Source organism: Mus caroli, chromosome 4 (assembly GCF_900094665.2).
Source record: "Mus caroli chromosome 4, CAROLI_EIJ_v1.1, whole genome shotgun sequence".
Lineage (NCBI taxonomy): Eukaryota > Metazoa > Chordata > Mammalia > Rodentia > Muridae > Mus > Mus caroli.
Window position 1 is genome coordinate 52,908,396 of NC_034573.1, and position 26,986 is coordinate 52,935,381.

At 37.4% G+C, this 26,986-nt stretch overlaps 1 protein-coding gene across 3 annotated transcripts in view; it reads right to left on the reverse strand.

Moving 5' to 3' along the window:
• Ptbp3 (polypyrimidine tract binding protein 3) overlaps nt 1-26,986 on the reverse strand; it is a 76,682-nt gene that overhangs the window by 43,164 nt on the left and 6,532 nt on the right. For 2 of the 3 annotated variants that reach the window (XM_021159315.2, XM_021159312.2), the window contains 2 exons: nt 9,205-9,286; nt 836-1,005 (listed from right to left, as the gene is read on the reverse strand). In XM_021159315.2, the coding sequence (XP_021014974.1) occupies nt 836-1,005; nt 9,205-9,235 (201 nt within the window). In that variant the 5' untranslated portion in view covers nt 9,236-9,286. The remainder of the gene's footprint in view (nt 1-835; nt 1,006-9,204; nt 9,287-26,986) is intronic. The other variant, XM_029475897.1, reaches the window with a different exon arrangement.

A 26,986-nucleotide genomic window follows, 5' to 3' on the forward strand; every position in this document is an offset into this window, starting at 1 on the left:
TTTTTTTTTTTTTTTTTTGGTTTTGCTTCCACTTTTAAAAATACTAACTATTCAGTCATATCTAGCTAAACATTCAATTTTATTTTATAAATGATGTAACTCCCAACTCTTTTTGTTCCTGTTGTTTGTTTTGGTTGTAAGACAGGATCTTTCAGCATAGTCCCGGGCTGTCCTGGAACTTACTATGTATGGAACTCGCCAGGCTGGCCTTGAACTCAGAGACTCACCTACCTCTACCTCTCTAGCTCTGGGATTAAAGGCGTGTGTTACCATACCCAGCTGCTCCCAACTCTTAAATCCCATGTAAAAGCCAATCAGACCTTTAGCTTATAGTGATAACTGCACTGTCTGGAAAACTTAACTGTTCTTTAGTTAGACAAATGAAGTGCAATTTATAATTTCTCTATCAAGGTCTCTTAGGTATTACACGATATTTTTAGGAGTCATCCTACAGTTAAAAACATCAAGTAAGTAAAATATAAAATAGGTCTTAAAGAAAATTACCCCAAATCAAATAGATAAGAACTTTTCCTGTTTATTGTGTTGTTTGTTGTCATACAGGGAAAAAAATTGACTTAAAACCTAATTTGTGGTCATAGATAGTAAGAAAAGCTGAAAAGTCAGCAAGGTGGCATACACCCTTGTGGTCCCAGATACTTAGAAGGCAGAACTTTAAAAAGGTCACTTGAGCTTATGAATTTTACATCAGCCAGAGCAACATAGAGACCCCGTCTCAAGACAACTAGTTATTTTTAAGTTCAAGAAAATAGAAATTATATGAAATACTAACACCCAGAAGATAATCACTCAGTGACAATCTTTAAATATTACGTACCTGGCTTTTTCCTTTCAACATCAAAAGATTAGTGACTTTGCCAAATGGTAGACCTAATGATATGACCTCTGCTTCAGTGACATCACATGGAATTTTTCGAAGATGGAGAACACGGGAAGGCGAACAGGGAGGTCTATCTCCTTTAAATTTCTTGTTGTCATTCCCATTAGCTATAAAAAACATAAGATTTGTTTGAAATTACTGAAACTAATTTGGGTTGACATACTACATTAACTAAATTGCCACACTTGATCTAGTGCACCAGATTGGAAATTCATGAGTTATGGGTTGATGACATGAGTGGGAAATGAAACCAACCACCTCTTAATGAACCCACTTTTGGTCTTTCACTGTGGCCATTACATTTAATTGTTGTCTGATTTTTTTTTTTTTTGAGGAAAAGTATTAGGATAAATCAATTATATTGCTTCATAGATTCACGTATCACTTTCATGAGGAAAGCATTAACCACAAGTATACCTTTTCTAAGTTTAGATATACAACACTTGAACTACAACTACCTATAGTATTCAATACAGTGACAGGTTTGCACAAAATCAATATGCACAGGTTTGCAGTCTGGGGCATAAGCTAAACCGTATACACCATATACACCTAAGTGTATAAGTAAACTATACTGCCCAGGTCTGTGTAAGCACACTCTAGGACAGTGGCTCTCAACCTTCCTAATGCTACAGTTCCCTTACTACAGTTCCTCATGTTGTGGTGACCACAACCATAAAATTATTTTTGTTGTAATTTTGCTTGTTATAAATTATAATATGAATATTTGTACTTTCTGACCATCTCAGGTACCCCTGTGAAAGGATAGTTCATCATCTCCCCCCCCCTCGGCCCCACGTCATGACCCACAGGTTGAGAGCCCCTACTCTAGGATATTCACTGCATTTTCAAAAAGCATGTCAATCACTAATTGAGGTATTACCATACCTCTAAACTCAACATTCAAAATGTCTCATGTGTATGTTTGTTTTTATGGGTATAAGTGTTTTTCCTGCATGCATGTATGTACATTCTGCATGCCTGGTGCCCAAGGAGCCAGAAATAGGTTCTAGAGTCCCTGGAACTGAGATTACCGACAGTTTTAAGCTACCATGTAGGTGCTAGGAACTGAACTTGAGTCTTCTGCAAGAGCATCCAGTGCTCTTAACCTTATTCACCAATCTCTCCAGCCCACTAATATATTTTTAGAGAGCCCTTTTCAAATTTTTATACTGCAAAATAAAAAGAATTAAAACAATAAGATTTAAGCCAGGCTGTGGTGGCACACACTTTTTAATCCCAGCAGTCAGAAGGCAGTGGCAAACATATCTCTGAGTTCAAAGCCAGCCTGATCTAAAGACTAAGTTCCAGGCTAGCCAGGGCTCACACAAACAGACAAACAACAAATTTAAGAAAGATTATGATATAAATTTTGTGCCTAATACAACCAAAACGATCTGGATGAGTTATAAGTAAAATTTTAGTTTATTTCTTAAGCTTTATAGCCTTTCTCACTCTATTAGCTAAATTTTGTATGCTACCCTGTAGTAATAAGCAGACCTTGGTTGAAATATATATTTTTCAATACCCCTACATACTTCAAACTCCAAGATGCTACTCAATACTCTACAGTACAGTACTTCCCCATGATGCTGTTCTGCTCTAACATCTCAGACCAGCCGCTGCAAAAATGAACTGACTATCCTAGCATATAGCAAAATTGTATTCAAATCAGACTAACTACAACTGACCTGCCTATAATGATTACTCAAGTTTATGCAGATGAAATTCAGAAATATTCTTCTCCCACAAATAGTATGAAGACAGGCCAAATGTAACTATTTTAAAATTTCATTATAATCCTTTTAAATATTAAATGATATTTGTCACTATTGGCAGAAAATTACAATCTTGCCAAATTCCTAATATCCCTTTTCTAAAAACTAATGAAAACTTACTACCTATAATCCTATATAAATAAATGTCAAGAGGGCCATATAAAAACACAGCAATATTTACTGTTGTGATTGTACATACGACTTGACCTAAAAATATATAAATTGAACATTCCCTATTGTCCCTTCTCTCCCACACACATATAACACTTCCTCCCAAATTTGTGTTTGTAACTAGGTATGTACTGTTAGTACACTGCTATGTTGTGTTTCTGGGTATTACACCTAGGACCTCATACACGCTATGTCAGTAGTCTTCCAGATTTTGTAGTGATTTCAAGCCCATGAATACAAAGATTATCTCACTAATTTGCTTTTGTTTTATTTTGTATTTATTACCAACAGCTATAATTATGCTTTTAGTAATCTGTCATAAGATTTTCTCTCCACTCATCTGATGTAGTGACATAATTTTAAAATTTCTTGTTTTGGGCCTGTTCTTGTATACATGAATTAAGACAGGCTGATCATGGGAGTCTTATTTAAGTATGGTATGTTAACTCAAATATAGATGAGAGTGCTGTAATTCAAAACAAATTACAGACTTGGGTATATTTTTAGATCTTCTGATAGATGACAGAGGATTTGATTTCTTGGTTAGGAACCAGATTTTCTAATATGATCTTCTACTATAATTTATGACTACTGGTTCAAATTGTAAAATAGCACTTTATCATTTTATCACTGTTCTATTGCTGTGAAGAGACACCATGATTAAGGCAACTCTTACAAAAGAAAGCATTTAATTAATTGTGGGCTTGCTTAGTTTCAGAGGTTTATTAGTCCATTATCATCATGACTGGGAACATGGCAGCAGCCATGGTGCTGGAGAAGTATTGAGAGCTATACCCTGATCCACTGACCAAGAGAGAGAGCGACACAGGGCTTGGCTTGGGCTTTTGAACCCTTCTCAGTGATACTCTTCCTCTAACAAGACCACACCTATCCCAACAAGGTCACACTTCCTCTTCTCAAGTGCTGTCACTGTCTGTTGACTAAGCAGTCAAATGATCAGCCTGTGGAGGCCATTATTACTCAAACTACCACTACCACCATCATTCCTATCCTTAGAGAAGAGGTTAAGGAAAGTTAAAGCTGGACTTCATCTCTGCCAATCTTCTTTTATCACTGACCTTCCACTTTCAAGTGGGAGGAGGAAATTGGTATTTATTCTTGTATGGCAGTCTAGTAATAATTTGGGACTTCTGTTTTGAAAGGAAAAGAAAATAGACATTAGAATAATCACTAAGAGTCTATACATATATTTTCAACTGTGTATATATTGTGTTCATCTTGTGTATATTTGTTAGAACTCGTAACTATATCAAAGTGTTTCTCAATAACTTTCTTTTTGTACTGTAGTCATTAATAGATTTTAGTATTAGTATTATCATAGCTTCGTAAATAGACTGCATAATCAGCAGCCAAATCAAGAAGAATACTAGGCAGGAATGATGATGGATCAGCAGTTCAGACCTCTTGCTGTTACTCTTCTCTAATCAGTTTTCAACACCCACACCAGTGGGTGACCTATAACCCCAGTTCTAAGGGATCTAACGACCTCTATTGGTATCCTGAGACACCCACACACAACACATTCACTCTCACAGAAACACACGTGAGCTTTATGCACGTGAAGTTTTTTTTCTTTCCAGTTATATTTATCTTCCAAGCATATTTTGATTTTTTACAACATAGATTAGTATTTATGTTTTTAAACATTGTATAAATGAGCCAATAATATAACATATACTGATATGTTAAATATATAACATTTAACATTATACATGTGAAATTAAGCAACATTGCTTATATGTTTGTAATACCAACATATAAAACTATGAGGGACGGGCTCAAGGTTGTCTCTCTTGCTAAAAGGTAGCCATCATCTTTACAATCTGAGATGAAAGATAGAAGTCCTCCAAGCAGTAGGAGAAAAGACAAACAGTATGCAGAGATGACTCATAGGTCCCATAAAACACTTGTACTAGTCAAGGCCACCTGTACCTAAAAGGAAGATTTTAAAAGTAGCTGTTTAATCTGAGTAACAGTGGGCTGCTATAAAAATCAGTTCTTTAGTAAACAAACAGAACAGTATCAGTTTCTGACATTCGTTTGTACAACTATATTTAAAAGGAGAATGAATATGAGTTAAGAAGTGTTGAAATGTTTTCAGTTATCACAGGACATTAAAAGAAAAAACCTTAAAACTGCAGATCCATGTTCAAGTTCCCAGATATAAAATACATTGCCCTGTGCATGAGGATGCGTGAGCACACACACTAGTGAAAGCAGCATATTATAAGAACAAATTAATGTAAGCTGAGTCAAAAGATCTTCAAGTCTATTTTTAGGTAAAGTTCATAGGAAGGAATATTCTTTATTTTAGAACTAAGCTTCGTAATTTAAAGCTCTTACAAAATATGTACCTACAAGAAAGAAAGGATTTTTATCCCATTTTATTTATTGATTTTATGTAGACATGTGTGTGTCACAGCAGATGTGTGGAAGTCAAGGACAGCAGGAGTCAGTTCTGTCCTTCCACCACACAGGAACTGCCTGGGATCACACTCAGACCATGAGGCTTGGCAGCAGGGCCTTTACCTCCTGAGCACCTCAAAAAGCTCATCAAACATGGGATTTTAAAATAACACTAACAATAGCTTAAGAGAATAACCATAGATCCCACACCGCCTGGGAGTGTCATAGCTTGGCACCAGTGTTCCAGTATCCTTATGCAACATAAAATCTCATTTTAAATATATCTATATTATTATTTATTGTAACAAAAATAAGCAAGAATGGGATTTGGTAGATTTAATTCTAGTGTTTCTGCTATAGTCGCATCCTCTTAGACAGAACAGTTAAATCTGAAAGTTAGTCAATGAGAGACTGACGCTCTTTATAAAATATCTCATGGACAACATGCAGAGCTTTTGATTTAAAAGCAGCAGGTGGAGTAGGATATGAATAAGTAGGATTACATTTTTTCTAGCAGCTTTCAATCTTGTTACCTATTATTGCCTATGCTCGCGAGTTTTCTCTCTCTCTCTCTCTCTCCCCCCTCCCCTTCCCCAACCCCCCCCACACACACACCACTCAGACACACACTTTTTTTTTCCTTTCCACTTTTTAAAAATGTAGCCAAAGATGATCCTGAAGTTCTGATTCTCCTGCCTCCACTTCCCCAGTGCTAGGACTACAGGAACGCACCATCATGTTGGACCTCTTAGTGGCTAGGCCAACAGCTGAAAATGTGGGTGTCATTGGCAAGGCATATGTGAAATACAACTTTATCACTATTCTGTTTAAAAGCTTGCAATAAATCAACTCACAATTTTCCTTAATTTCACATGCAGTTTTTCCTGTATATTCCATAGAAAGTCAGCAACTCTATTAGCAGACTATATATAACAGTTCAATTTTGTCATCATTTGCTAACTTTAGAAAACCAATTATTATATGATACTGACATACTTCTGAATCCTTTCAGTGGATCCCTACTTAACATTACAGGAGCAGCCGGGCGTGGTGGCGCACGCCTTTAGTCCCAGCACTCAGGAGGCAGAGGTAGGAGGATTTCTGAGTTCGAGGCCAGCCTGGTCTACAAAGTGAGTTCCAGGACAGCCAGGGCTACACAGAGAAACCCTGTCTCGAAAAACCAAAACCAAAACCAAAAAAAAAAAAAAAAAAATTACAGGAGCAATTCTACCTAATATATTTGAATTCATTTTAAAAAGTTCAACATTAAAGGTAAAAACTGTTATCACTTTAAGGTAGGATAGAATTTTGTAGTGCGGTCTAGCCTGGAACTTGCCATCACTGAATTTGAAATTGTCCTGCTTAGGTTTCCTGAGGCCTGGCTAAGATAACATTTTAAGTTATTACTAAACTACAAATATTGGTGCCACATACTCAGAGTAGGAACACTGTTCTTACTGAAAAGCACAAAGATAAAAAGGCCCAAGACAAATTTAGTTTGTGCACTATAACAATCAACATTCAACTGCATGGAGCCTTATCTAGCTACTAGATACCAACCAACATTCCAAGACAAAGTCCCAATGACCCCATGGCACCTGACACCCAAAGATCCGTCTCTAGAGAAACAACTAGTGCTGTAAAGCTTAATATTTAACAAGATGGCAGAAAGCTAGTCTGTCCCTTCAGATACTGCTTTTGCCTCCACTTTAGACCACACACAAATGGTCTATGAAGCTGACTAAATAACTTGCCCTCTACAGATATAAAAGGCTTCGGTCCCCTCAATGGAATAAACCCTTCAGAAGCTTACCTGCTGCAGATATACCACAGTGTATGTACTAATCTCTCTACTTCAGCTTTCTTCTGTCTTTTGGTAAATTTATAGCCATGCATCATTAGTCCATCACTGATGTCCACGCATGGCAAAAATTTTATGAGGCAGCCATGTACTTGCAAGAGGATACAAACTAATTCCTGTTTCCAAACAAAAAATTTTCTTCCAATACAAAGTCTTTTCCCAGACTTTAAGTAGTTTTAAAATTGATATTCAAATTATCTACAAAATTTTTTTCTGATTCTACTAAAGAAAAAAAGACCACTCAGCAAGTCAGTATTCATGGCTCTCTCACTTTGCTGCATAGTATGACTTCACTAAAATGTTTGTGTCTTGTCAAGCAGTGGGGGTGGTATACAACTTTAATCCCAGCCCTCAGGAGGAAGAGGCAGGCAGATCTCTGAGTTCAAGCCTGGTCTACACAGTTTCAGGAAAGCAGGGCCAAACAAAGAAACCTTGTCTCAAAAAAAACAACAACAACAACAACAACAAAAAAGAACAAAAACAGTTAGCGTATCTTATGAAAGCATCAAAGTCTACTCCTAGGACTTTTCTGTTTGTGTGTGTGTGTGTGTGTGTGTGTGTGTGTGTGTGTGTGTATACCACATGTATATGGATTCTCATGGAGGCCAAAAGAGAATGTTAGACTCTTTGAGGCTGGTATTATAGGCAGTTTTGAGTGAGCCACACTCACACTGTCGCAGCGGTGAATGCATATAACATCAGACATTTTGGAGGCAGAGGGGGAAATACCACAAATTCAGACAACCTTGGGTTTGGATTATTACAAAGTTATTTTTTTAAAGGTTTCTTTGTTTCTAGAGATACAACTTCATCTTAATACATGTGAGGTCTTGGGTCCAATTCCCAGCATGATGAAAGAAAAATTAGTTCCTCATTACCAAGTGGAAATCATAAGGAAATTCAAGGTACTAGTAACACACACACACACACACACACACACACACACATACACACACACACACCCTCCAGGACATAGTGCTCTGGGAATCTAGGACAATTTAAAAGAAACATTAAGAGATGAATGAATCAAACAAGTTTAGTTGGGTAGGGTCTGTCTAGAATTCTCAACAATTGGATTAGATCCCTAGCAACACCCCTTAGGTCTGTGTCTCTGATGCATGACCTAAGAGCTCTAAAAACAAAGGCAAACATCTCCCCCACACAGAAACTTCAAAGGTAAGTCAGGCTGTTTGCATATTTTCAGTGCTTCCAAGTATTCTGAGTATGCTGGTTAATCTTGATTGTCAACTTCAAGACACATATAATAGACTCATCTGGGAGATAAACCCTTGGGTGTAGTCTAGGAAGGTTTTCCAAAGAGGCTTTACTGATGTGGGAAGCCCCACCCTGAACATGGGCAGTATCGTTCTATGATCAAGACTTCCAGAACAAATAAAAAGGAAAAGGTAATGAGTACTAGAATTCATCTTTCTCTGCTTCCTGGCATGCATGTGCATAGGCAAACTACCCACACATGGCATCCTCATAGCAGCCAGAAATTGATTTGGGTGATTTCCTCTATCACTCTTTACCTGGATTTCTGAGACAAGGTCTCTCACTAAACCCAGAGCTCTGTGTTTTGGCTAGACTAGCTGGCCAGCAAGTCCCAAGGATTCTCTTCTCCTCTCCTCGCACCCTAATCCTGGGTAACAGACACAGGCAATAAACAGACAGGGCATTCAAAGCCAGGCCCTCATGTCTGCATAGCAAGCACCACCAACTGAACTACATGTATCTCCCCAGCTGCTTCTCCAGTGACTCTAAGGTGAGCTCAGCGTTACAAAGTTGGCTTTAGTCTCAACTCCCATATCACTGTTTACATGTTTATATTAACAATTATATATTGTCTCTACCTACAATATCTTCCCAATTACTGTGGGGTAGATGGACAACATGGTGGAACCATTCCTAAATTTCTTCAACACTATCTTTTTTTCCTTAGCTGAATCTTTCAACTTCTCTTATTGAGTAAAATTCACAAATTTTTACTGTAAACAGTGGCACATAAGAAGAATGAGAAAAAAAGCAGCTCACAGAAAGGAAGCACAGGACAGGGTGTTCACACTTACCATACACACCTGCAGAAGTAGAGCTGTTCATGGTAGAAGGTCCGTTAATGACACCAGAAGAGAGAAGCTCATCAGATCCCCGCTGAAAAGCAAAATTAGCACTCAATTAATAAAGTAAGTTTTAAAATAATGGTTTATATTTACTATTAAATTTACCAAGAGTATTATTTATTTAAGTATAAAGATATTTAAGAAAATTAGGAGTAAACTGTGTAGTAAGGAAAAATACAGCAGATGCCTATCAATGTACTTATTAAAAAAAAAAAAGCAAAACACTGGGGACATAATTTTGCAAATACCTCTAACAATTCTTATTGTTCAATGTTTGAAGTACTAAACTATATTTAGATGACTACATTCGGGCAGTTTTTATTTACATGCAAATAATTTAATATTCTAAGAATCTTGACTTATAATACCCATTTCTAAAAATATAGCTACAAGGACACAATTTCTATCTATACTGGTCAAATTTTTTAAAATTATTAATTTCCTTATCATTAACCCTAAAAACTATCTTTGGTGTATACTATTTCTTAAGCAAATATGTTTTTAGAAATTGATTTCTTTACGGTAAGAGAGAAGTGTTTGTCTCATGGTGCTGGGAATTTAACTAGGCTGGGAAAACATGACTCAGCTCCAGCCTTACACCTTGGCTTTTCTGAGATGAGAGTCTTATTACATAGCCATGACTGAGTGGTAATCTATGTTCTTGCCTCAGCCTTCTGAGTACAGGGACTGCAGGATGAGCCACCAGACCTGTTCAAACAAGAGTTCTGTCCTATTTGAACATCTGAATACTCAATGCTAAAATGTGTCAGATAAGCCTTTTCATTAAAAGCCTAATATAGATAACCAAGGTTATAAAAGGGTAATAAATATGAAATAAAAGGCAAAACCAATCTACTTCAAATCGATCAATTTTGTTCATCCTGGTGAATTAAAAAAATATAAGTATTTTGGTTCATTGGGTAATAAAACAATCTTCAAATAACTATATAAATTTTAGAATAACATTATAACAAATACTTTATTTTCATTCTACACTTATGTGTTTCCTTGTGTAAGCGTATGTTGTGGGGGCTGGGGAACCACAGAGGTCTGAAGGAGGTCTTGGATTCCCTGGAAACAGAGTTACAGGCTGCTGTGAGCTGCTCACTGTGGGTGCTAGGAATGAAACTTTGGTTTTCCTTAAAGATACTGAGGTAGCTCTCCAGCTCCTACTACAAACATTTTGGCTCCTGTGGAAGGACTAACTTCCAAAATGTCTGCATTACTACAAAAACAATTATTTAAACAAAAATGTTTTAAGCATCCAGAAATTACTACCCTCGGCTCTTTTACTCAAGTTTAACAAAGACACCACTAAAAAACAAAGGAATTAACCAACCAGGATGAAAGAAAAATTTCAAATTCCAACTCTCCTAAAAGACCAGGATCATTAAAGCACAGAAATTCCTAATTTCTGATATAAAAGTATTACTGTGCTTTCTGATCTGATAATGAACAAACTTTGTAGCTTGTTGTCTACCTGCAGATAAAGTTAAGGGTTTTGAGTTTTAAATATGGTAGTAATTTGTCAGGTGGTAGTGTCACAGGCCTTTAATCCCAGCACTTGGGATGCAGTCAGGCAGATCTCTAAGTTTAAGGTCAGCCTGGTCTATGGAGGGAGTTCAAGAACATGTAGTAATATATAGAGAAATCTTGTCTTGTGGGGCGGGGAGGTATATATATATATATATATATTGTTCCCTAGAGTTGTAAGAACTCCTTCTGACCACCATGCAGAACCAGAAAAGAAACAATGAACAGAAAAAGGATATCTAGATCAGCAGTGCATATGTATATGTGTGTATAATATATAATATATATAATATATATAATATATAATGTATATTAATATATAATATTAATCTAATATCCAACATGGTTTTAAAGTAAGGAATTTGGTTAAAATGGTTTTTTTGCTAATAGATATATCCTCTACATATATGTGTCTTTAGTATCAATATGTTTCATGTCAAAATACAGCTGGTTTGGTAAAAGGCTCTTAAAACCTGACTTTGCTAAATAAATAAATAAATAAATAAATAAATAAATAAAAGCCAAACCAAAACAAAAAATGACCAACTCTTCACTTGGGCCCACAAGGTAACTAACTAAAATCCTGGTATCGCTCCTCTCACTTTGCAACTATATGCCTTAATTCTGCACCTAGGAAAAAGATAATACCTAACTAACCTCTTTATTTCACTTCAAGGTGCAAGGAACAAATATAAAAGTACCTGAGGTACCTTATTGTCAGCTTTTCATAATGTCCTATTCCAGATCCCCACAAAATATTTAAAGGTCTCCAATGTCCTAAACCTGCAGTCACCAAGGACCCCAGAAACAACAGAACCTCCCACAACAAACTATGACCCAAATGAGGGTAACTGTCCCTAATGGGAAGGCAGCACTCTAGAGCATGACTCATCGGAGAAGCAGCTTGTCCCCTAGAGTTGTAAGAACTCCTTCCGACCACCATGCAGAAACAGAAAAGCAACAATGGACAGACAGACAGACACCTAGATCTGCAGTGCCCACCCACTTCCATGCTGCCTCTATCTAAACCAATTTTAGATGGACAAGGACAGGGGGGCTCTTCTTTATGTTTCTCTTCCTAGTGCAAGTTAATTAAATTTCCTTTCTCTGCTTTTCACAATTATTCACTTCTTTCACTAACATTATTAGGACCAGTGGTTGGGCCCAGCCTGTTAAGAGAATTCTAAAATTCTTAACATCTGATACACACTTTATAAAGTTTTGTATTTAGAGTAAAAGAACAAGTGAAAGAAAATATGGTTGTATGTGTGTATAATCAACAAAGCATTTATAACCTTAAAAACTTTTTTAAAAACTTTTAAAAAAATGTAAAAGAACAAAACACAAGAAATGAGAATGAGAGTTAAGATACAAATGAAAGAGAGTGAGCAGCATCCCATCAATAGACTGTGAGCACCGTCTAGCACCTGTACTTTGTCCTTCCTGGTGAAAGGACCACCCTCTTCCACGCACAGCCCCATGACTTCCAATGCCTGGCTTGAGAGAGCAACTTTCTGCCTCACTGGCATTGAGCATAGTTTTGTGATAGGCTTTGGCCTCTGGAGCATGAACACAAAAGCATTTAACCAAAGCATAGGATAGCCGTTTTGTTGGTTTTATTCTCTTTGCTTTCACTCTATAACAAGAATATGCCCCACACAAGAGGAAGTCTTTACTCTAAGCCCAATCACTGTAAATAAACAAGAAACATTCTTCTAACATTATACCGATCAACATAGGAAAACAAGTTTACTCTTACTGGTTATTTGGACATATAAGTTAATTCCCTAACAGAATACCATCATGTGAAGAAAAGTAGTAGAATGGAGCATTAGTCAAGGCAGAGCAACAAAACTCTTGGAATTACATGGGGCTTAGCTGGATGTGATTTTATGGGAATATACATTGGTACAACTTGTAATGCTATTCAACCAATGAAAGTCAAATATATGAATATCTAAAGGATCCCTGTGACCTACCGCTAGGTACACACCCAAGATATGCTGACTTATACACAATTAGACATAAGGATATTCCCAGAACATTATTCAAACTAGAGCAGATGAAAACAACCAAGTGTCATCAATTACAGAATAAATCTTTAAAAATACATGCAATTGTTTATTTAAAACATAAACTACTATCCCACAGAACAAAGTAATCTCAAATATTAAGAGGTTGATCACAAGAGTGTACTCTTGTGTTATCACTACTTTATGTGATGTATGTGTGCAAGGGAGCCAGTTCTCTCCTCAAAGACAACAAAGATGTTTAGCAGGAGGATAAAGAGTGCATCATGGGTAAACAATTAACAGCATTGCCAAGGAGGTCTTAACAGAATGAAAAATGAGACATCATGTGGCAAGTGTGGAAGGGAGGTTAAGACTGCATCAACAGTCTCCTTAGAAACACATGGTCAGTTTACATAAGTCCAGCAATTTCCTGTGGACTTGTTAGCTCTCTGACGATATCAACACATAAATCAGCTTCATTTGCTTCAAGCATCAATTATTGAAGCTCCCTCTGACTGACAAACTAAACATACAGGACCAACAAAGCAAAGGAATACTGTTATTAAGCAGTACAAATGTTTTGTTATCAAATTTGATGGGAACTGGTTTTATTTGCAATTCAAGAAAGAATATTAATGTGATTAAAAAGACAATATGTCAACCGAGGAACGCCACTGAAGTAAAATTTTTTTTGAATTTTTTGAGATTTTGAAACTAAACCAAAATCTAAATTCAGATCAGATATAACATGCACATGAAATTTTAGGATAAGGTATTATTTTTTTTTAACCTATCAAGACCATCAGGGAAACAAACTATCTAAAAAGTCTTAAATCTCTAGGATTCTTTCTTTAAATGAACATACTCATGAAATATTGAAATAAGTACCCAAGTACAAAATCAAAACAAAATTTCTAGCAGATGGACTAACAATCTTTTGTGAAACTTTCCAGAATAAAAATTTCATTTGTCCTGCTCTTAGTAATCTGTTCCATAAACAGAAATAAAGTATTATTATGTAGTGATACCATATTGCATCTATATCATTAGTTGCCTAGAAGATGCAACTAATTGTATTTCCCCTTTTCCCTCCTCTGCCATTCCTAGCCAGGATCCTGGATCTTGTCCCCTGCTGTACTGAGCTTTTATCTCCTTGGCCCTGGTCTAGCCCTACTGATTGCTCTCCTTTATAACTTCCTTCACAGAACTTACAACTTTTTTCATGTACTCTATGTTAAACACACACACACACACCAAAATGTCCTTGCTTAAATAATTCAGTGCAGTGGTTTTCAACTTTCCAACTGCTGCGAACTTTTAATACAGTTCATCATGCTATGATGACCCTCATAAAATTATTTTCCTTGCTATTTCATAACTGTAGTTTTGCTGTTAGGAGTCATAAATATTTTTAGACATGTAAGTTTTCCAAGAGACTAGGGTTTCACAGCATAGCCCAGATCTAGAACTCACTCTGTAGACCAGGCTGACCTTGAACTCAGAGCTACGCCTACCTTTGCCTTCTAAGTGCTAAGATGAAAGGCATGTACCACCACTCTCCAGCTTATTTCTACTATTTCTAAAGTTCTCTTGGTTTAACTTATCTCATTGTATTCAGAGAAAGCAAACTCTAATGTCAAGTTCTTCAATCTTTTAGATTTGTCTTCTAGCCTCTGACTATTAGCACGTGCAGAAGAATTACACATTCTACAGCTGCTGGGCAGCATGTTATTTAAATGTCTGTCAGATCCACTTGTTCTGTAGTATACCTTATCTCTGATGCTTCCCTGGTAATTTCTTTCTAGATGATCTGCTCATTAAAATGAATATGGGATGAAGTCCCAAATGATACTGTATTAGAGCCTATTCCTTTATAACTAGTATTGTCTGCTTTACATAAAGGAGTGGCCCCAGAATTAAATAAATACTGGTTTTTTAAAAAGATTTATTTATTTATTTTATATATGTGAGTACACTGTAGCTGTCTTCACACACACCAGAAGTGGGCATTGGATCCCATTACAGATAATTGTGAGCTACTATGTGGTTGCTGGGAACTGAACTCAGGACCTCTAAAAGGGCAGTCAGTGCTCCTAATCCCTAAGTCATCTCTCTGGCCCATAAATACATATTTACAACTATAATTCTAGCTTGCTAAACTAGCCCTTCACCTTTATAGACTGACCTGTGTCTTCGGTTATTAGTTTAATGTGTGCATTCTCTACTCACTTTTGGTGTTTGCTTGTGAAGAGTCTCTTCTTTGATCCTTTCACTTTTAGTTTTTGTGACTGCACTAATGAACTGGGTTTCTCACAACAGCATACCAACTGGTCCCACATGATTTCTTTTTTTTTTTTTTCAGTTTATATCTTTTAGCTGAAGAATCCTCATATTCAAGGTTATTACTAATAAAACATAGTCTTACTATTTTGTTAAAATACTTTTGGTTAGTTTTTGGTTTTCTCTAAAAGATTGATTTTTTTTTGAGTTTCATATTTCTTAAATTTTCATTTATTACAGCTGATCTAGTGGCAGCAGATCCCCTTGGCTTTTGTTGTCTTGGAAAGTATGTCTTCTTCAATTATCAAGAGTGACTCTAGTGGGTACAGTAATCTTAGCTGTTCCTCCGCACCCGCCTCAGGACTTTGAATATATCATATCCATTTGATTCTATCCTATATGGTTTCTCCAGATACATCCATTGTGAGTTTAATAGAACTTCCCACTATGATTTTTTTCTGGCTCCCCCTCCTGCCCCCATGGCACTTGTATCAAACTCAGAACAAGCCAGCCAAGTGCTCTACCACTAAGCTATATGCAAACTAACCTGACACCTTTTTTTTCTTGCTATTTTTAGAATTCCCTTTATCTACTTCTTTTGATGGACTCACTATAAGCCTTGGAGAGCATCTTTAAAAAGGATCAAATCTATAAAATCCTTTGAGCCTATTAGATCTGGATAACCATGTCTTCCCTAATATTTGGAAAGTCTTCAAGTGCTTCATGGAATAGACTTTTTGAGATGAGGTCATGCTGAGGAAATTTCTATACAGGATGTTAATTCTCAAACTGGCTGTGGTAGTTTGAATATGCTTGGCCCAATGAGAAATGGTGCTAGTAGAAGGTGTGGCTTTATTGGAGGTGGTATGGTGGCCTTGTTAGAGGAAGTAGGTCATTGTGGCGGCAGGACTTTGAGGTCTCATATATATATATATATATATATATATATATGCTTAAGTCTGGCCAATGTGATACTGTCCCTTTCTGCTGCCTTCTAAACAAGATTTAGAGCTATTGGCTGCACCAGCACCATCTGCCTGCACACTGCCTTGCTTTCCACCATAATGATAATGAACTAAACCTCTGAAATTGTAAGTCAGCCCCAAACAAAAAGAGTTGCCTTGATCATGGTGTCCCTTCACAGCAATAAAACCCTAACTAAGACATCAGCAATCGTCCTGCCTCTGCCTCAGGAATTCTGAGAAAACAGGTGTGCACTACCTGTGTACCACACCTGGCCACTTTTGAGCTTTAATAGTGCATCTTTATTGTTTATCTGTCAATTCAGCATTACCTCTTGATTCTGTGAAAAACAAAACTGTTAGAGGTAGTAATCTCCCTGCCTCTTCCACCCCTTTTATTATTATAATTGTCACATTCTGCTAGGCAATTACAGGCTCTGTCCATTCCTGTGGTGACTAAAGGCTGACTCAAAGTTGAAAATCAAGAAACAGCACTTTTTAAACTATGTAATTATTATTAAGAAATCGTATTCCTGATACAGTTCATTTTTTATTCTATGGCCCAGTGTCATAACCTTACAGTTACTTGAAGACAAAAATTATTTCTGGATTTAAGATCAAATGCATTATTACAGTCCTAGTTAATATCATAACACCATGTCAGTCTAATTTAACAACCATAATTTCCTTACCGTGTTTGTTTAGATTTCCATGACATCTCTAATGACCTTAGTTTTGGTTTTGCTTATACTCTTGTCCTATATCATAACAACTTTTATTTCAAGCTTTCCATGATGGTATTCATCCCACCAAGATATCCTTATTCAAATCTAGAATTACTGCTTTCTAACCATTCTAGACAACTGCCTAACAAAGTCTTTTCCCTGCTCTGCTGGGATAGCTCAATGCTTTTTTTAAAACCTTTTCCCTGAGTTATTAGTTTACTTTTCTGTTTTGCTAAATAACTAAAAACAAGGTAAGGTTTCTGGGCCCCTGCATGTGTGAGAATTCTACTTATACAAAAGGTCAGTTGACTGCAGCGCTGGGTAAAATTACTTTCTTAAGAAAAGTATAAACTGTTGGGTGTGCGACACTCCACACGAGAGGCTAACAATATTGTACATAAAGATTCTTGATCTTCTGAAACACTTTCCTAAACATGCAGCCTATAGAAAATACACAGAACAGATCACCAACAAGAAGCTGGATATGGTCAAAGCGGAACCAAGATGTTAAGGGTGAAGAAGAAGAGGTGATTCATCAGGCTGAAAAAGAACTAAGTCTGGCAAGGAAAATGTTGCAGTGGAAGCCTTGGGAGCCACTGGTGGAAGAGCCGCCTGTTGACCAGTGGGAAGTGGCCAATATGACCTCAGTGTCTGGTGATGGATGTGAATTAAATGTGCAATTAAATGTTCTGTGATGCTAAAAAAAAAAAGAAAATTATAAAGTATTCCTGTTTTCATTGAGCATGTAGTGGGACTGCTAAGTTTCCAGTCCAACCTTCAGTCGAATCAAACCTTCATTTATTTAAAACTCACTCTTTTCTATAGTATAATCTAAATTGTTAATAAATCCCTCTTAGAAACTAAGAAACTAAACATACAAAAATATGAGAAGAGGAAACAAGTGAGAATCAGTAGCCTGTGCTAACAGATATACTGAAATGGAGACCCAGCCACACAGCTAGGAATACACATTTACAGCAGACATTTTGGGATTCAGTTATAACTAAGTGGTAAAGCATTTATCTCACATGCACAAAGAGGGGCTGCACACCACAGATACTGTATCAGTTTGGTAAGCTTATCTGTAAAGGGCCAGATAGTAAGAGTCTTGAGCCAAGTATTCAACTTACACTGCTGCATGAACAAAAAGCAACCATACGCAACACAGAAATGAGCCACTCACTCTATTCCAGTAAAACGTAGACACCAAATTTACAATTCATCTACTTCTCACCTGTCATGAAATACTAATCTTATTTTTTAACACTCACATATAGAAAGACGGCTTTAGCTTACAAGATATAAAAACAATGACAGTGAGTAGTTAGCTCTTCAGCCCTAGTTTGCTAATTCCTGTATTAGTTTGTTAAGGAAGTCTCAATTTCACCCAATGGAATCTACTAAGACTATTTTTCTGAGAACAAGTTAGTAATAAACAGGTTACAATGCTAAAAGGCCTGCACTCAGGACAGTAAAACAAGAGGATTGTACTCCAGGCTACTGGAGCTAAACAGTGGAAAGGAAAAAAGACAAGGCAAGAAGAAAGGAGGAAATGAGGAAGAGAAAGAGAAGAAATGAATTAGAAATAGTAACAAAAAATAGATTGTATTTAAATATTAAAAATTTTAAAGTACTAAATAATCCATGGGTTAAAGAGAAAAATTAGAAAAACAGAAAACTGTTAGGTATTTTGAAATAATGAAAATACTAGTCAAAAATATGAAACTTCGGGCTGGTGAGATGGCTCAGCGGTTAAGAGCACTGACTACTCTTCCAGAGGTCCTGAGTTCAAATCCCAGCAACCACACAGTGGCTCACAACCATCTGTAACAAGATCTAACACCCTCTTCCGTAGTGTCTGAAGACAGCTACAGTGTACTCACATATAATAAATAAACAAATCTTAAAAAAAAAATGTGAAACTTCAAAACCATTTTCAGCAACTTATAGAAAGCTTTTCTGAAAATAAAATTTAGGGGTTGAGGAATAGCAGTGACAGAACAAGAGCGAGCACACTCAGGACGTAAGAGAGGCAAGGGGCACTTGGAGCTTCCGGGCTCAGCTTACAGTTGGGATAGCTCGGAGGAATAAACTATTAAAAAAAATCTCTAAACTACTGACTATAAAAGAAAAGTTATGTGGCTTTATAGCTGAAAAGACCAGCAATCACCTTAAGACATTTAAGACACAAGTAAAGATGAGCACCACCCAGTGATGCAAGCCTGACACCTGAGTGTCATCCCTGGAACCCCTGTAAGGGTAGAGGACAACTGACCCAACAATGCTGTCCTCTGACCTCAACATACACACCCTATCACAGTAATAAATGGTTTTTTGGGTTTTTTTTTTTGGTTTTTCGAGACAGGGTTTCTCTTTATAGCTCTGGCTGTCCTGGTGCTCACTTTGTAGACCAAGCTGGCCTCGAACTCAGAAATCCGCCTGCCTCTGCCTCCCGAGTGCTGGGAATAAATGGTTTTAAATTAACTAAACGGGTAAAGGGTATATACACTATTTGCACTATTCTTGTAATTGTCACTTAAATGTATAATTTGAAACAAAATGAAATTTACATTAGTGCAAGCCTATATGTGATATATGATATATATAACATTAGTTATATGGCTAAAATGAGCCTCAAATTCCCCTGTACACTATTCAGATACATTTGTTCCCATATGGTGGTTATCCAGGTAGTTTGACACCATTTGTAGAAGTAAGCTCAATGTCAATTTTAAAATGAAATGTAAACGTTCTAGAACAGCTGAAGCAGTTTTGATAAATAACCATTTAGAGGAACTACTCCACATGGGTTCAAGATATATTACATTCTTGTTATTATTAGGTACATGTGATAATAACGTAAGAAGACATAAATCAAGCAGAAATATCCCAACTCATATGTGGTAAATTCATTTCAAACAACGGTGTCCAATAAGAAGGCGTCAGATCTCATTATGGTTGTGAGCCACCATGTGGTTGCTGGGATTTGAACTCTGGACCTTCGAAAGCGCAGTCAGTGCTCTCACCCGCTGAAGCCCTGTTTTTTGTTTTTAAATTATGGGTTTCACCATGTAATCTTTTTTTTTTTTTTTTTTTTTTTTGGTTTTTCGAGACAGGGTTTCTCTGTGTAGCCCAGCTGTCCTGGAACTCACTCTGTAGACCAGGCTGGCCTCAAACTCAGAGATCCACCTGCCTCTGCCTCCCAAGTGCTGGGATTAAATGCGTGCGCCACCACGCCCGGCCTCACCATGTAATCTTAACTGTCTTGAAACTCTCTACGTACACAAGACTGGCCCTAAACTCAAAGAGATTCTCCTGCCTCTGCCTCCCAAGTGCTAGGATTAAAAAGGCATGTGTCACCACACCCAGCTCTAGAATATTTATCAAAAAAAAAAAAAAAAAATCAAGCTGTTGGGCTCTCCTGTGAGGGATTTTTCTTAAACAGATCTGAAACAGGAAGAACTATGGTAACTGGGCCAGAACAGTTTTCTTCTGAGTGTTTGCCCTCACTGACAAATTCATCTATCCTGTTTCTTTGCCCAGTATTAAATCCAACACAGAATGAAAACTAACAGCTCTCTAGGAATCCACCCCACCCTACCCCCAATACCAAGCACCAGATTGAGATCACAGGGACACCTAGCCTTCTGGACTAAACAAATATCAGATTCTCCACCTTTCTGTCATGCTACAGCCATTGTTGGACTACCCAGTCCATATCTGTAAACCAACTGATAATTCACATATATGCTTATATATTCATTCTATCAGTTGTTCCTTTAGAGACCCTGACTAATGCACTCCTACACTAATGTGTAAGCTACTTAACTCTATCCAAAGAAGAGCACTTCCTCAAACTCATCCCCTGCTAGCCTTCCTGGCTCACCTATCTGGGTGTGGGGAATTTAAGACAGCACAGAACAAGGACATATGTCCATTAAAAGCTGAACTGTAAGGACATACAAAATGCATCCCTTCTCAAAATCTTACATGTCACAGGGCTCCACTGTTAACAACAATGGATTACAGCTAAAAGAGCTGCAGGGTCATTACCTAAAGAAAGGACTCAAATAAGAACAATGGGGAAACTGAAGCTTTGGGCACTAAAGCACATACCAAACCCAACCCAACCCAACCCAACCCAACCCAACCCAACACCTAGACAGATTAGCATAGAACCCATCCCACAATGACCTTTTGCCTCTAAATTTCTGTTCTGATATATGGTATCTGGCTTTCCACTAAGTAAAAGTCACTTTAAGAGGTAAATAATATAAACACAGACAAGCATTAAACCCCTGAACAGAATCATGCAGGATAAAAGTTTTGTTTTTTTTTTTTTGGGGGGGGGGTGGAGAGATGGCTCAGCAGTTAAGAGTACTGACTGCTCTTCCAGAAGTCCTGAGTTCAATTCCCAGCAACCACATGGTGGCTCACAACCATCTGTAATGGAATCCAATGCCCTCTTCTGGTGTGTCTGAAAACAGCTACAGTGTATTCATATATATATAAAATAAATAAATATGTCTTTAAAAAAGTCCTTGGGTTTTTTTGTTTGTTTGTTTTTGAAACAGGGTTTCTTACCTGACTTTTGCCTCCCCAGTGCTGAAATTAAAGGCACACACCATCATGTCCAGCTAGGACAAAAACCTTTATAAACTAGATGCCATGGTGTATATACACAGACACAAATGTAACAAAAAAATTAAATCTGTGATGGGTTCATTAATAGACTAGATATTACTGAAGAAAAAAAATCAATAAACTTGAAGGTATTTCAATAAGGGATGTAGGTAGAAGCTCAGTCCTAGAATATACACCCAGCCCCAGGACTGCAGGGGGTAAAGAAAAGGATTTCAGTAGAAACTTCCCAAACTGAAATGCTGAGTGAAAATAAACAACAAAACCCAAAACATCCAATAATGTGTGACAATTTCAAATAAGTAACAGAGACAAAAGCCAAAATGTTCAAAAGGGGAAAAAAATAGTATGTGTGTGTATATACATACATATATATAATGGGGATACATGGAAGGGGCCAAAGGGAGGAAACAGTGATATAATTTAACCTCAAAAAATTTTAAAGTGGTTTTTAAAATGTAACAATGAGAAAAGGTAACAATAGGGCTCCTTAGTGCATTCTATATATGCCCACCTACAGAGGAAACTAGAGTAGAAAGATCCAAGAGTCATTTTGAGGCATAATATGTAATGTAACAAGACTGAGAAAGGCAGACAGACAAACAGACACAGAGAGAGAGGAGAGAGAGAGAGAGAGAAGTGGGGAGAGAAATGGAAAGAAAAAAAGGAACAAAGACTTGCAATTTTCCTTAATTAGTGATTTACATCAAACTACAAATTACAGCTCCAGGAAGCTAAGAGATTACCAATGTAGATAAAAACCAAAATTAAACTTATACTTCAGCATGTTGTTCAAACTATAGAAAACTAGACAAAGAAAACCTTTGAGGAAGGAGAAATAGGTGTACTAGGTCTGTACATACAAAGCATTAAGAATAACAATTACAAGGTCTCATCAAAAGCATAATAAAAAGACTGAAATACTTAAGGTGTTAGAGAAAGGGAGGAAAGAGCCAATGCCAAATTTTTAGTACAGACAGCACCTTTCACAGTAAAGGAGCTAACTAACTATGCCAGGTGCTGAGGCTATACATAGCTTATCTACAGAATATCCAAGGCCCTCTAAGTTCAATCCCCAACATTGCCTCCACACAACCCAGTATGATTTGATGTACCAAAACTAAGAGACTCCACTGTTAGTAGGATGTCTGTAAGAAAAGGTAAAAGAAGTTATCTGAGGAAGCAGAAGTTCATTCTGATTACTTAACAGGAACTTGGATCTATATGAAGGAAATCGATAAATAAAGGTAAATTAAAATCATTTAATTTAATTGAGCTATCAGGGGTGGGAAGATGGCTCAGTGATTACAAATGTTCATTTCTCTTGCAGAGAACCTGAGTTCTGTTCCTAGTATACACGTGGCAACTCACAACAGCCTGTAATTCCAGTTCCATGGGATCTTCCACCTTCTTCTGATCTCCACAGGGGACAAACTCACTCTCAGACATGCACACATAAAACATTTTCAATATAATTGCGTTATAATAACAGCTCTAAAGTACAGGATAATGCATATGCTTAAGAAAAATGAAGGTTAGTGGGGTCATAAATGACAGAAAAGAACTGAGACTGCTGTTTTATTGTACCTACAGTACACATGAAGCAATATAGTGATTTTGGATGCTGTACTTATGAGTTATAACTGGATATGTTAACTACAAGGCAACTTACAAAGAAAATGTTTACATAATAAGAATCAATTAATGTGCTGAGTGAGAAAACTTGAATCAGTTACATGTTCAACTAACATAGGAGAAGGGACTGATGTGCACTATCAATCTGTCTGGATTTGAAAGCATCTAGAATATACACTTTTAGTGTGTGCAGGAGGGTGTGTCCAGAAGTTTAACTGAGGTGGAGAAAATATCCTGATTATAGTGGAATCATCTCAGGTACTGGGATCCCAGACTGAAGAAAAGAGAAGAAGAAGAAAGCCAGCTGAGTACCAGCATATACCTTTCTGCTTCCTGACGATGTGAACTGACCTTAAGCTCCTGCCTCCATGCCTTTCCCACAATGATGTTTGTACTCTCAAACTATGCACCAGTGTAAACCTTCCTCTCTTCCTTAAGGTCACAGCAACAAGAAAAGTAACTAATATATTCACTAGACTACAGTTCTGTGATCAGTCAGTCTACTTACATCAATTAAAAGATCATCGGAATCTGTGGGGTGTGAAGGTGCTTGTCATAATTTCAACACTTGAGAGGCAGAAGCAAGCAGACTTCTGAATTTGAGGCCAGCCTGGTCTACAAAGAGTTCCAGGACAGCCAGGGCTACACAGAGAAACCCTGTCTCGAAACCCCCCCCCAAAAAAAAAAGGAAAAACAAGTGAGTTCCAGGACAGCCAAGGTTACACAGAGACCTTGTCTCAAAAACAACAACAAAAGCAAGCCAAGCACCTGCTTTTTGGGGGCTGATGAAACTGGTCAGTGGGAAAAGTACTGGTTACTAAGCTTGACAACCTAGAGTTTGGTCCTCTGTACTCACAAGAGAGGAAGGTGAGACCAATTCTGGCTAGATGCTTTCTGACCTCCATTCATATGCTGTGGAATATGCACACACAATTACATAAGTAAGTACATAAATGTTAATTTTTTAAAAAACTTGATTTTTGTCTTTAAGAAACACTAAAGAGGTAGGTGGTTATGATGCATACCTTTAATCACAACACTTGGGAGGCAGGGGCAGGCAGAGGTCAGCCTGGTCTACAGAGCTAATTCCAAGACAAGGGCTGTCTCCAAGGAAAAGAAAGAAAAGAGAGAGAGAGGGAGAGGGAAAGAGAGAGAGAGGGAAAGAAAAGGAGAGAGAGGGAGAAAGAGGGAGACTGAGATTTAAGGGTGGCCAGGATATAAGGGAGAGAGGAAGAAGGGGAGGGAGGGAGGGAGGGAGGGAGAGAAGAAAAATAAAGACTTAACAGATGGCCTGGAAAGATTCAGGGATTGAGCAGTTGTTGCTCTGAGGTTCAACTCCCAGTACCCCTATGATACCTCACAACTGTCTGCAAACTCTAGGAAGTGGTTCTCAACCTGTTGTTGAAACCCCTTTAGAGGTAAACTACCCTTTCACAGGAGTTGCCTAAGACCAAGGGAAAACACTAATATTTACATTACAATTCAAAAACAATAGCAAAATTAGAGTTATGAAGTAGCAATGAAAATAATTTTATGGTTGGGGGTCACCACAACATGAGGAACTGTATTGAAAGGTCACAGCCTTAGACAGGTTGAGAGCCACTGGATATATTTGTTAAGAGAGGAGATACTACACTAGAATAAAAGATAGTGTTAAAAGGCCAGAGAGTGGTGGTGTATGCCTTTAATCCCAGCACTCAGGAGGCAGAGGCTGGTAGATCTCTGGGTCTGAGGCCAGTCTGGTCTACTGAGTGAGTTCTAAAGGGTAACACAAAGAAACCCTGTCTCAAAACAAAACAACAACAAAAGGACATCACAAAATTCCCCCAAAAGTGAACAGCTAGATAGTACACAGAAGAATCCTAATAAATATAAGTAACAGTCATAAAATCAGTAACAATGTTGCAAATACAATAAAATATTACTGATATTAGCTACACCCTTTAGATACCTAAAAGTAAAATAGAACAGCACCAAGGCTTGCAAAGGGTAGAAGACAACCTGAGTTCTAATATAGATGAGATTGGGAGATCAGGCATATTCAAGGTAATATGACCACAGATGTGAGCTAGAATATAAAGCAGATTGTGTAAAGTGCATATACATTTTAGAAAATGGTTCAACAGCTCAAGGTAGGCTCTTCATCATTATAATGAAATACTTGAGACAACTAACTTACAAGAGAAGAGTTTGTTCAGCTCATAGTTCTGGGGGTTCCAGTCCAAGATCAAACAGATAAAACTGCTGTAAGAGGGCCAGGTAGAACCAGCAGTGTGTGAATGATAGACAAATAGTTCACCTAAAGTTCAAAGAACAAAGGGAAAGAAGGAAGAGACAACACCCCACAATCTCATGGAAAACTAAAACCTTCCCAGGAAACTAAACCTAATCCCAGCACTCCAGAGGCAGAGGCAGGCGGATTTCTGAGTTCAAGGCCAGCCTGGTCTACAAAGTGAGTTCCAGGACAGCCAAGGCTATACAAAGAAACCCTGTCTCGAAAAACCAACAAAATAAAGTAAAATAAAGTAAAATAAAAGGTTCTATTAATTCCCCAAAATGCTACCCTGCAGAGTGAACCTTTAACATACAGATCTTTGAGGAACATTCAAGATCCAAACAACACTGAACAGTTTCTGATAAGTCTGTATGTCCTATCATCCTGCACTTCTACTCCTGGGCTTAGAAGATAGATATACAACAGTATACTAAAGACTTACACACAGGGATAGAGAAGTGGCTAAGTGGTTAAGAGTGCTGGCTGCTCTTCCAGAGGTCCTGTGTCCAATTCCCAGCAACCACATGGTGGCTCACAACCATCTGTAATGGGATCTGATGCCTTCTTCTGCCATGCAGGCATAAATGTAAACAGAGAGAGCACTCATCTATAAATAAAATAAAGACTTACACACACACACAGAAGCTTTATTTGTAATATTCCCAAGCTGGAAAGAAAACTCAAATGCCCGTCAACATGAGAACAGATTTTAAGACACAATAAAAAACAGAAATAAAAGGATGAACTACTATACAACAACAACATAATAAAATTCATTTTGCTAAGTACAACAGCCATACAGGAGAGCTTATACTCTATGGTTCTGGTCATATGAGGGGCAAGTAAAATTAATCTCTGTTACTGAAAATCAGAACAGTTGCCTAGACTTTATCTGCAAAGAGATAACAGGGATCTTTATCGAGCAACATTGTATTGTTTTGATTAGAGTGTTAAAATTTGTCAAACTTTATTGAATTGCACTCTAGATAAATAACATTTCATTTAAAAACAAAACAAAACACTGTAGCCAAGGTCTTCCACATTTCCAATAGTGAAGCATAACAGTAAGCAAACATTTTCTGTAAATGACCAGGAGGTCAATACATTATGCTTTGCAGACTGCGACCACTATTCAGCTGTTAATATAATGTGAAAATAACCACAGACAATATTGAAACAAATAAGCATGGCTACGTCTCAATAAAACTACTTACAGAAGCAGGTGGCTTGTGCCCATGGGCTGTTGAGGTAACCCCCAAGGTCTAGCATGGAGAAAACTGACCTTCAAAAGTAATTTTGATATGCTGTATTGTTCTTTTCTACATAGCAGCCATGGCAATTATTGGAAGCCAATTACTGTCCTTCCTAAACATGTGTTTTCCTATACTCAACTACTCACTAAAAATAGAAAAGACTGTGACAGTTATGAAAGACCAAAATAAACATAAATATACAAAATGTGGCTTTGAGATTTTGAGTAGTAGCCAGCTAATACTACTGAATGCACAAGCTGGAAGTTTAAAATGCACTTTGGCTCTCAGAAAAGGCCATTGCCTACAATGCTGTCACTGATTTATGTGGCATATTAAATCCCGAAAATGAATGCCATAGCACTCTTCATCACCAGATTGTGTCTTCATTTAAAGGAGTCACTGCTCATTGTTTCTC